The sequence below is a fragment of the Dromiciops gliroides genome, chromosome 1 (assembly GCF_019393635.1).
Source record: "Dromiciops gliroides isolate mDroGli1 chromosome 1, mDroGli1.pri, whole genome shotgun sequence".
In the NCBI taxonomy this organism is placed as follows: Eukaryota; Metazoa; Chordata; class Mammalia; order Microbiotheria; family Microbiotheriidae; genus Dromiciops; species Dromiciops gliroides.
Window position 1 is genome coordinate 209,310,674 of NC_057861.1, and position 12,626 is coordinate 209,323,299.

The following is a 12,626-nucleotide window of genomic DNA, read 5'->3' on the forward strand; positions in this document are numbered from 1 at the left end:
CATTTGATTATGAGGTTTTTTGTTTATTTTGTTGGGTTTTTTTTTTTGGTGAGGCAATTAGGGTTAAGTGACTTGCCCAGGGTCACACAGCTAGTAAATGTCAAGAGTCTGAGGCCAGATTTGAACTCAGGTCCTCCTGAATCCAGGGCCAGTGCTCTATCCACTGTGCCACCTAGCTGTCCTTGATTGTGAGGTTTTTATGCATTAATACATGGTAAATTTTTTGTAGGGGTCATGTACTGCTGAGAAAATGGTATATTCCTTTCTATCCCTATTCAATTTTCTCTAGGGGTCTACAATATCTAACTTCCAAAAGTCTATTCACCTCCTTAACTTCTTTTTTGTTTATTTAGTGGTTAGATTTATCTAGATCTGAGATGAAGAGGTTGAGGTCCCTCACTAGTATAGTTTTGCTTTGTATTCCTTCCTGTAACTCACTTTTGTTGCCTCAGGCAAACTGAGATATGTTAAAGGCCTGAGCTTACAAGGCCAATGTCTCTCACTGCATCTGGAGCCATCTCCAGTTATCCTGCTATATATCTTGCTATTGAACCCAGATGGCTCCAGAGGAGATAATAAGATTGGTGACTTTGCACAGTCCTATCGCACTTGATTCCAATTCACTGCAACTTATGGCATCACTCTGATGTCATGGTCCTCTTTGAGAATGAAGGACAAACAACAACAACAACAACAACAGCAGCAGCAGCAACTTCTTTAAGAATGTTGATGCTATACGATTTGGTGCATATATCTTTAGTATTGATATTTCTTCATTGTGTATGGTACCTGTTAGCAAGATGTAGTTTCCTTCCTTATTTCTTTTAATTACATCTATTTTTGTTTTGTTTAAGATCATGATTGCTACACCTGTTGTTGTTGGGTTTTTTTTTTTTTTACTTTAGCCGAAACATCATAGATGCTACTCTATTCATTTCCTCTTACTCTGAGTGTGTGTGTGCATGTGTGTGTGTGTGTGTGTGTGTGTTTCTCTTCTGCAAATGTGTTTCTTATAAACAAAATATTGCTGGTTTTAATCCATTTTGCTATCTGCTTCTGTTTTATGTCTTATAAATTCATTAGCTTCAATTTGCCAAATTGTAATTTTTAAGGAATTATTTTCTTCTCTGATCTTTTGTATTTTCTTTTCCATCAGGTTAATTTTACTTTTTAAGGAGTTGTTTTCAGTGATTTTTGGTTTTTTTTGGTACATCTTTTCCCCTTTTTCGTTCATCCTTTGCCAAGCTGTTGACTCTTTTTACATGATGCTACTTCATGATTTCTTTTCCCAATTTTTCTTCCTCCTCCCTAATTTGATTTTTTAAATCCCCTTTGAGCTCTTCTAGAGGTGTCTTTTTTTTTTTGGACCTGAGACACATTTACATTTCTCTTTGAGTCTTTGCATGTAGGCATTTTGACATTGTTGTCGTCTCCTGAGTTTGCATTTGATCTTCCCTATTGACATAGTTGCTTTCATTGGTCAGGTTTGTTGTTGTTTGCTCATTTTCTAGTCTATTTCATGACTTTTGAGCTCTGCTCCTGGAGTACAGGGGACACTATCCCAAGCTTCTTGTACCAGGGAGCATGGGCCTAGTCATTGGCCTGCTGTGCTAAGGTCTCTGAGACTGGCCACTTTTTTGTTGCTCTAGGGCCTATAGATCTCTGAGCTGACCCCTTGTGGTTCTGGCCTACTGCACTCAGGCTACTTGGTTTCAGTTGATAATCTATGCTGGTTGCCAGAGGCCTCACACTGGCTTACCTGGAAACTGCCTGCACTGAGCTGGGTTTCCCTTTTACAAGAGTGAGACAGATCCTTCCTGTAGTCCTTCTAAATTGTGTTGTGCTGGAATTTTTTTCACTCCATTCTTTTGTGGGTTCTGCCACAAAAAAATTCATCTTGAGGCATTATTTAAAGTTGTTTAAGAGGGAATTTGGGAGAATTAAGGCATGTCCCTATCTTCTTTCTACCATCTTGGCTCCATTTTTCACATTTTCTTTAATGATGTTAAAAAGATATAGACAAGGGGGCAGCTAGATGGTGCAGTGGATAGAGCACCGGCCCTGGAGTCAGGAGAACCTGAGTTCAAATCTGGCCTCAGACACTTAACACTTACTAGCTGTGTGACCCTGGGCAAGTCACTTAACCCCAATTGCCTCACTAAAAAAAAAAGATATAGACAAAATACTTATTACTCTTACCTCCACATCTCATAGCCGACTACAAAACTTTTCATTTCCTGCATTGCTAAATGCATTGTACAAGAATTTTCAATTTTCACAATTCTTCATTTAGGTAATGCAGTAAATTTAAAGACCAGGATTAGTGAAAGTATAAATGGCCCAATCTATTTTTTTTATTTTTTTGGTGAGGCAATTGGGGTTAAGTGACTTGCCCAGGGTCACACAGCTAGTAAGTGTTAAGTGTCTGAGGTCGGATTTGAACTCAGGTACTCCTGAATCCAGGGCTGGTGCTCTTTTCACTGCACCATATAGCTGCCCTCAATCTTTTTTTAAAAAATAATTATCTCTGCTTTTGCATCAAATCTGCATAAAAACAAGGAGTTTACAAACTATGACAATTCTTTTGTTTCTTGTGATGACAAAAAAGCTGCTTTCTACTATTTCATTTGACAAGTACTTCAGTCTTAATTATATATATAAAAAAATAAATTTACTCTGTTTGCCTCTCACTACCAGCATGCCTGCAAAGATTACCATTAAGTCCACCAGAAAACACATGCAACACATGATTTATGTTATTGATGTGATAATAGCCTGACACATCAAAATGCATAACAGATTAAACTTTTAATGAGTTTTTTGCTCAAAGAAAGACATGCATTAGGCTTAGAAATCTTAGAGTAGTCAAAGGTTATATCTTTATAGCATTGAAATAGCTCAAGATCTGATGTGAACCAATACCACTGAATGTTTTAACATCAAATAACACCTCCATGCCAATTTATTTCATAAGCATGTATTTTTTTTGACAATGTTCTTTTTTGAAAAGTGAATAAACTGCCTAATCATTAAAATCAACACATTCCATTGGTTTATGTTATACACAGTATTAACTATTTAAGCAAACTTGTCCAAAATGCTTATAATAGTATGCTACATATATCAATGTAAAGTAGTAATGCAAAAATTAAAAACAAAAGCATACCTCTGCTCTCAGCTCACAGATCAATCTGTCCTTGCTAGTTTGGCAATTGACTTCATCCTTTCTGTCTTCTGAAATTTTTTCCACTTCATTTTCATGTAGGTCATGAAACATATTAAACTGGAAAACAGTCATAAATTGAGTATCATAAAATGCAAAAGAAGATATTATTTTTTAACTAATTTTGAATATCTTCAGGAGTAGTTTAATATGTTTGTGGTCCTTTTCATTTGAACATTATTAGTTATTACAAATCAATGAATTGATTAAGTACTTAATAATGTTAGCTAGGCAAATCCACATAAAGCTGGGCTATTGTAACGATTGGAATAACGCCACCTGCTGGAGACTTACTGTAGAAGAGTTCCGCCCATGAAGCAAAGGTCTTTGAGGGCAAGACCAGGAGTCTTTTCTTTGGCATCAGGAAGTGACGCGGGCTAGTGGGAGGAGGAAGGAAGAGACTGGAGCTCGGTCTCGGGCTCTTTCCTTGGGACTCTGGTGGAGAGTGGAGCTAGAAATGTGCTCTCCCTTTAATAGATAGGAATCTAGGCCTTTCTCTCTCTTTACCAAATTCTTATTCTCCTTAATAAATGCTTAAAAGTCTAACTCTTGCTAAAGCTTATAATTTATTGGCGACCACTCAATAGATATTTTAGACAGAATAGCTAGAATTTTAGCCCTTAACACTATATTATACTGGATTCATCAACACTAGGTTTATAAGAGGCAATATAGGATCATAGATAGGAAGGAAAACCTCAGTTCAATTCCCGTCTTTGATACATGCTAATTTGTGACATTTTAACAAATCATTTAACTTTTTAGTGAGGCAGGCAACTCAAACTATAACATATAGGGTAGTTACCAATGTGCATTTAGTGGGTGAATGGGATATGGTGGATTTAAGTTAGTTCAGATTCTGAGGATAGGGTCTGAAAAGTATCCAGGCCCCAGTCCATGTTATTGTCAGATCATTCTGTTCATGTTTGATCCCATTGCTAATAACAAGAATCATGTATCTTGATTTACTGAACTTGATGTACCCTGGTACCATCTCACCCTGACTGCATTCCAAAACCCCCAGTCCTTGTTATGGGTTAGTTATGCCATTGCTACAACACACCTCATACTCCTCCCTTGTTCTATGACCAAGCAGGAGAGCTGTCTCCTGCTAGTGCAGAGCCACCCAGATACTACCACTCCCTTTTTGCATTCCTATGCCCCAGGTCCTGGTACCATCTCTTCCTTCTTCTCCCTTGCCCCCTCTTTACATGGTTGGAGTGTTTTCACCCTTTCCCTGTGCATGGTTTGAACTTTTCACCCTCTCCTTCCCCCTCACTCTTGGAACATGCATCCATACCGTGATCATGAGCTGAACACACATACTGGGTGAGACAGGATTGGATGTTAGATTGTGAGATCACCCTGTGCACAAGGTGAATCCCCCCTCAAAACTTCCATAAAAACCCAACTCATGAGCTCATCAGCATGCTCCTCATCCCTTGCATGGGGTTGCCCTTTCTCATGAGAATGTGATAAATCTGTCTCTACTTGACTTGGTGGTCTCCTTGAATTATTTGGGTAAACTGAGGCAATTTTTCCCAAACAGTGGGTGTGTGGAGGGGGAGGGAGTATCTTCTCTGTGAGTTTCCAATAGCACTAAAATCACAAGTCTAATAAAAAATGAATAAAAATTTATAAGTCCTTCAAAGGAAAAACGGTCATAGCCAGTATAGGTACATTAAAAACAAGACTTGCCAAACTCATGCTATTTTATTTGTTGACAGGGTTATGAGGTTTGTGGGTTGTTTTTCCTAATTGCTATTGCTGTATATACAAGTTTTGGGTAAGCATATATCAATTCCTTAATATTATACTGGTAAAATATTGACCATGTACCCCCCCCACACACTTCTCATGGTCCCAGGCCACATTGTAGAGAAAGAAGGGAGAGAGCTTCATCACAAACAGGAGGAAAACCCTAAAAGACCCATGTTGTCTCCCATGTGGTCTCAAGGAGACCAAAGAGAATTCAGAAGACCCAAAATAACTAAGAGACCTAGAAGATCTCCCATGGCATCCAAAGGCTTTTTTTAATCCTCTTTTGATAGAGGCAGGTCATTATACATTGATCAAAGCTAACTACTTAGCAGCATGCAATTCCATTGGTTGACATGGCTTGAAGGTATTCTACATTAAAATGAACTATAGAGAGCATATCAGGGGAAAGAATGAAAATGACCCTCACTCAAGTGCTTAAGACAAAGTTCATTATCTAGGTATGATTTAATCCCATCAGTCCTTCACCCATCTAGACAAAAGAATCTATCTCCATTCCTTTTGTTTACTTGGGTTTGTCCCAGATAAGATTTGATGAAGTTTCTTAAGGAGAACTCTTTCTGGAGTGGGGAGGAGAAAGGACTGAGAAAGTGATCTCTCTGTGCCCCCAAGAAATCCATTATTAATCCTTTTCTCATAGTTTTATCATAAATCAGGAAAATACCATTGATATATTGTTTCTAAATATCACCAAATTTCTTGTCAAAATACCTAATAGGCAAAATAGAGAAAAAGGTGAACTGGGTGGAAATATAATATCATTAAGTAGGTACAGAATTCATTACTAAATTAAATTAAACTTCTAATGGTTTCATGTCAAGTTATACACAAAGCCTTATTTAAGCTGCAGTGTTCTATCTATTATGAATAACTTGAATTAAGTTACACTCCTCAGGAGGACCTCAATTCAAATCCGGCCTCAGACACTTGACACTTACTAGCTATGTGACCCTTGGCAAGTCACTTAACCCTCATGAACATCCCCCCCCCCCCAAGAAAAATAATTGCTATACTCATCAGTTTTTAGGGTGATGTGAAGCTTGATGAGATATATAATACATTGCAAAAGAGAATTAAGATCCAAAATGATGTTTATAGACATTTTTATAGCCCATTAGAGGAATGGGCTAATCCTAAGAAAATATGCTATAAAAGTAAAAGAGCCAATATAATTCAGAGTATTTTTAAATGTGCCTACTGTGTACAAGTCATTGAAGATATAAATACAAAATCAAAGGGCATTCAGGGAAATTAGTTATAAAAATGTGGCTACAAAGCAGTTCCTCTATGTGCATGTTTGTTGGGGACCAGGGGGATCCTGAAGGTCCAGGGACCTTAAATCCAATATGAGCCAGCAGTATGAGATGGCATTCAAAAATATGGGTGTTATCTAAGCTTAAAATTCTAAAACATGATTCCAGAGTGAAGGACTTCATAGTAGCACTGTCAGACCTACCCTAAAAAGACCATATACTTCAAATAGCTATCTAAAGGAAATTCCTCATGGACTTCCCAAGTCACTTCACTACTCTATAAGCTCCAATGTCTCCTGATTCCATGAAGGATTTTTTTTAGGTGGGGAGCAATGAGGGTTAAATGACTAGCCCAGGGTCACACAGCTAGTAAGTGTTAAGTGTCTGAGGATGGATTTGAATTTAGATCATCCTGAATCAGGGCCAGTGCTTTATCTGCCCCTAACTATAGGATATTATATTAATGCTGGTTTACAGTACTCTACAGCAGAGCCAAGATGGAAGAGTAAGGCAGTAATTTCTCAGTACTACCAACATGATCATGAAACAAACCTACAAATAATGCCATAAGATAATTCCTGGAGCAGCAGAACCCACAAAAATATGGCATGAGATAATTTTCCAGCCAAAGATGGCTTAGAAGGTTGGCAGGAAAGGTTGGTTGTACTGTAGTGAGTGAAGCACAGCTCCACTGCTATGTGTGTAGATTCACCCCCAGGCCACTCCAGAGAAAAAAGACCTCCAGAGCTTCTGAATTGACTGCAGTGGTGGCTTCTTCTGGAACTCAGCTTATGGTCTGGTGAGAGGGCTGAGCGGCTGGCCTGGGGGAGATTGCAGGGCTCTCTTCTGGAGCAGAGGAGGAACTTACTTGTTGTGCCCTTGCTGAGAATCAAGAAGCAGTCATGAGTGGTGGCCCAGATGGGAGAAGGGTACAGCCTCACCAGAGCTACCAACCACAGCAAAATGGATTTTTTGTTTATGATTAAAAAACAAATAGGCCTGGGGTTATTTATAGGCCAGAGCACAGAGAGTGGTAACTGTGCTTCTCCTGAAATAGTACCACATGGGACCCCTTAAAGCCTCATACAGAGCATCATCCTGCAAGCAGTACCCTTATTTAAGAAGCAGTTAAAAATCAAGATATAGGCTAGAAAAATGAACAGACAGAAAAAGATGCAGGTCATAGACAGTTCAAAATACACCCTTAGAATTAGATAACAAAGTGAAAGCTCCTACATCCAAAGATTCCAAGAAAAATATGAATTGGTCTCAGGCCAGAGAAGCTATCAAAAAGGACTTTGAAGGTAATGTAAGAGAGGTTAGAAGGAAAAGTAAGAGACAAAGAGGAAAAAATGGAAAAAGAAATGAGACTGATGCAGGAAAGTCATAAAAAAAATGTAACAGCTTGAAAATCCAAATGGAAAAGCTCTCTGAAAAAAATAATTGCTTAAGAATTAGGATTGAACTAATGGAAGCTAATGACTTACAAGAAATCAAGGCACAATGAGGCAAATCAAAATGAATTTAAAAAATAGAGGGCAATGTGAAATATCTCCTTGGAAAAACAGCTGCCCTGGAAAATAGATCCAGGGGAGATATTTTGAAAATTTTTTGGACTACCTGAAAACCATGATCAAAAAATGGGCTTAAACATTTTCCAAGAGATTGTCAGGGAAAATTGCCCTGATATTCTAGAAGAAGAAGGTAAAATATAAATTGAAAGAATACACTGCTTACCTTCTGAAAGACATCCCAAAAGGAGAACTCACAGGAATATTATAGCCAAATTCCAGAGTTCCCAGGTCAAGGAGAAAATACTGCAAGCAGCCAGAAAGAAACAATTCAAGTACTGTGGAACCACAGTCAGTCTAACACAAGATCTAGCAGCTTCTACATTAAAGGATCAGAAGGCATGGAATATGATGTTCCAGAGGGCAAAGGAATTGGAATTACAATCAAGAATCACCAACCCAGCAAAACTGTATATAACCTTTCAGGGGGGGAAATGGGACTTCAATGAAAAAGAGGACTTTCAGGCATTTTTGAAGAAAATACCTGAACTGAATAGAAAATTTTACTTTCAAATCTAAGACACTAGAGAAGCCTAAAAAAAAAAAAAAGGTAAACAGCAAAAAGAAATCATGAGGGAGGTTATAAGGTTAAACTGTTTATATTCCTACATGGGAAGATGATACTTCTATCTTATAAGAACTTTCTCAGTATTAGGGTAGCTGAAAGGAATAAATTTAGACTGAGGGAACAGGTGGGGATTGATTATGAAGGGATGATATATGGAAAGCATTTATTTTTTCTTTATTTTTTTGCAGGGTAGTCAGGGTGGGGTGGCATGCCCAGGGTAGAACAGCTGGTGAGTGGCTTGCATCTGAGGCTGGATTTGGACTCAGGTTCTCCTGGGTCCAGTGAGGGTACTTTGTCCACTGTGTCACCTAGCTGCCTCATGAAGATATCTTTAAATAAAATTAAGGGGTGAGAGAACTTCACTGGAAGTAAGGGAAAGGGAAAGGGAAAGTTGGAATGGAGTAAAGTATGTCACATAAAAGAAAAAAGAAAGAAGCTAATGGTGTGGAGGGGAAGATGGGAAGGGAGCAGAGGAGTGAATGAGCCTTACTCTAATCAGAATTGGCTCAAAGAGGGAATAACATATATACTCAAGTGGGTATTGTAATATATTTTGCCCTTCAGGGAAGTGAGAGGGGAAGGGGATAAGGATGGAAGGGTGAAGGAAGGGAGGACAGATTGGGGGAGAGGCAGTCAGAAGCAAAAAACTTTTGAGGAGGGAAAGTATAAAAGAAGATAGCAAATAGAGTAAATAATCATGGGGATTGATAAGATGGAGGGAAACACAGTTATCAATAGTAACTGGGGAAAAATAGAAGCAGAGGCAAGAGTATAAGATGAGGATGATGATGAGGATGATGGTAATTGTTTTGCTGGGCTATTGTGAAGAAAATTCTTTGTTATGTCTAAGGTACCATATAAATGTTAGCTATTATTGTTGTTGCAATAATCAACCTCATTGGTTTTTTGTTGTTGTTGTTGTTTTTGTTTTTGTTTTTAGTGAGGCAATTGGGGTTAAGTGACTTACCCAGGGTCAGACAGCTAGTAAGTGTTTAGTGTCTGAGGCCGGATTTGAACTCAGGTACTCCTGAATCCAGGGCCAGTGCTATACCACTGCTCCATCTAGCTGCCCCCTCTCATTGGTGTTTTGAAAGTAAATCTCTCTGTAATGTACTATATAAATGTAGTTTACTATTAAAAAAAAAAAAAAGATGAGCAGGATGCTATCAGAAAAACCTGGAAAGACTTATATGAGCTGATGCAAAGTGAAATGTACTGTATACAAAATAATAGCAATATTGTAAAATGATCTGCTGCTAATGACATTTATTTTCAGCAATGCAATGATCCAAGAAAATTCTGAAGGACTTAGGAAAAATGTAATCCATCTACAGAGAAAGAACTCAAGGTATCTGAATACAAATGGAAGTATATTTTGTTGTTGGTAGTTTCTTTTTCTAAAATTTTTTTGTCTGTATATTTTACATGACTGCACATCTATAACTTATATTTACATATAATTGCTTGAGTTCTTAAGGGGGGATAGGGAGGAAGGAAGAGAATTTGGTACGCAAAATTTTAAAAATAAATATTACAATTTATTTTGACATGTAAGGTAGGGAAAATTCTAAATAAACAACTAAATAAGTAAATAAGAGATAAAGTCCTCTACAACTTAAGTGGACTGATGCTAAGTGAAGTGAACAGAACCAGGAGAACATTGTACACAGTAACAGCAACATTATGTGATGATGAACTATGAGAGACTTACTCTTCTCAGCAATATTATTATCCAAGAAAATTCCAAAGGACTTATGATGGAAAATGCCTTCCACATTTGTATAAAAAGAACTATGGAATCCAGATGCCCATTGAACCATGTTGTTTCTCCTTTTTTTCCCCAAATTTTTCTCTTTTGTTCTGATTCTTTTTTCACAACATGACTAATGCAGAAATATGTTTAATGTGATTGTACATATATAACCTATATCAGGTTGCTTTCTGTCTTGGTGATGGGGAGGGAAGGTAAGGAGGAAGAAAAATTTAGAACTCAAAATCTTATAAAAACAAATGTTGAAAACTGTTTTTACATGTAACTGGAAAATAACAAAATACTTTTATCATTAAAAATAAATTTAAAAAGTCCTCTACAAACTGGCTCTATCCTAACTTCAGACTCATTAGCCTTCGTGTACTCTTTAATCCAGTAAACTACACACACATACACACACACAAATTCTATCATGTACCTTAGTAGCTTTGAAAATGTCATTCATATGTAGAATAAAGTCCTTCCTCACCTCTTTCAAGAACTACTTGGATTAAGTTCAGCTCAAATCCTAATACTCCTACCTAACATTACCACTATGAAGGAGAAATGTATTTTTATAGTAAGTATATCTAAATATACTTATTTACAGCATGTCTAAATTTTCTCCTTTAATTATGGAAAAGAACAGTTTCATTTTAGGTTCAGAAACAAAATTCTTCACCCTCCACCAGCAAAAATATTGCAACTCACCGAAAACTCAGATGCTTGTTAACATTTTTAGTAGTCAAGTATTTTTAAATAAGGTGGGGTTTTTTAAGCCATAATATTATTGCACATTTGAAAGACCAGTATAGTTTTTAAAACAAACAAAAAACCCTTTTATATATACTGTGAAACCAAAAAATTCATGTGGCTCACTTTAATGCAATATTTGCTTTATTGTGGTGCCCTGGAAATGTAATGAACCCACAATATCTTGGAGATATGGCTGTAATATGTTTTATGATGAATAAGCCTTGCACATCTTTTATAAACATGCTTGATAATGATGAATATTTTTCTTAATGCATTGCTATATTTTATCAGGTTATATTTCATTTAATATTTATATTCCTTAGTGAAATTGTTGTATAATTTTCTTTTTAGTGTTACATTTACCTTTTAAAAATTAATCTCATATTTGATTCCTTATGTTTATGATTAGAAATAATCCACGTGACATAAGAATTATTGGATCTTAGAAAGTTACCAATAATTGTTAAATAAGTATTATAATGTTTCTTGGGAAAGAAAATAAATTTATAGAGAGATGTAATTTAATCAGCAACAATAACAAAATATATCTAAAGCAGAAATACAAAGTTAATTCAAGATTTTAGAAAATATATGCTTCTCAGGCATACTTGTAATAATATCTTACAAAAAAAATTTTAAATCTAACCTCATAAATTTAGTAACTCTGTAATGTGAGAAGATAATGGGTTTGGGGGCCAGCCCAGAGTCAAGAAAATTTCAAAGGAAATATGGTTGAACCTTGGACTGTGAATGTGAATTAAAACCACACCTACTTGAAGGCTTTTTCCCCTTAGAGGGCTCAGTAGTCTGGCATCAGCCTGACCACCCTCAAATCCAGTGAACCCATAGATTTGAATGATGCTAGCCAATTTACCTTTGAACAGTGTGTAAGCATGCACTCTTGTCATGTCCACAGGGAACTTACACAGTCACTTGCTCTCTTGGCCTGGGAACACAGAAGAGAAGACACGGGCCCAGGTTTCTCTCTTTCCTCTCTCCTAGCTAACTTTCTGAGCCATATGTTCTCTTTACAAATAATTAATATGCTTTAATAAATGCTTAATGCCCCCAAACTTGTGCAGTAGCCTCTAATTTCTAAGTAACAAATATATGATAAATCCCAGCTATATTCCCTAAAACTTGGGACAATTATAGGGTGACCATATTTAATTTTACTCGACACAATAACCATGGGCAAATAAACTGCCTGATACTCAGTTTCCTCATTTATAAAATATTTTCTCCCTAGGTTGTTGTAAATTTCAAATAAGATAATGATTTTCATGTATTGAAAGGATTATCCTGTGCAAGAGGTTTGTTCTCAAGAGAAAAAATAAGGAACAACAGGATAAAATTTTAAGGAAACCAATTTAGATTTGAGGCAATGAAAAACTTGCTAACACATGGTAACTCATGTTCTCTCCAGTTATAAAATAAGGTGATTCTGTGATATTCTGCTTTGTGACTCATTAAGCATTATATAAATATTGATAATGATAATCCTCAAATTATTTACATTAACACTTAGTTCCATGGTAAGGGTGTACATTTTGGGTAATCTTAGCTTAAGTATTTGGTGATTTTGTGAGCACATTACTTAATTTCTCTTAACCCCAATTTTTTGATCTGTAAAATTGAAATAATAAAACTTGAACCGCCTTCTTTTCAGGGTAGAGTTCAAAATGCTTTATAAAACTTAAATCACCTTAGACAAGAAATTTTTATT

At 36.6% G+C, this 12,626-nt stretch overlaps 1 protein-coding gene across 1 annotated transcript in view; it reads right to left on the minus strand.

Moving 5' to 3' along the window:
- Positions 1-12,626, minus strand: part of CCDC102B (coiled-coil domain containing 102B) — a 693,652-nt gene that overhangs the window by 593,569 nt on the left and 87,457 nt on the right. The window contains exon 4 of the mRNA XM_043976186.1: positions 3,167-3,283. Within this exon, the coding sequence (XP_043832121.1) occupies positions 3,167-3,283 (117 nt within the window). The remainder of the gene's footprint in view (positions 1-3,166; positions 3,284-12,626) is intronic.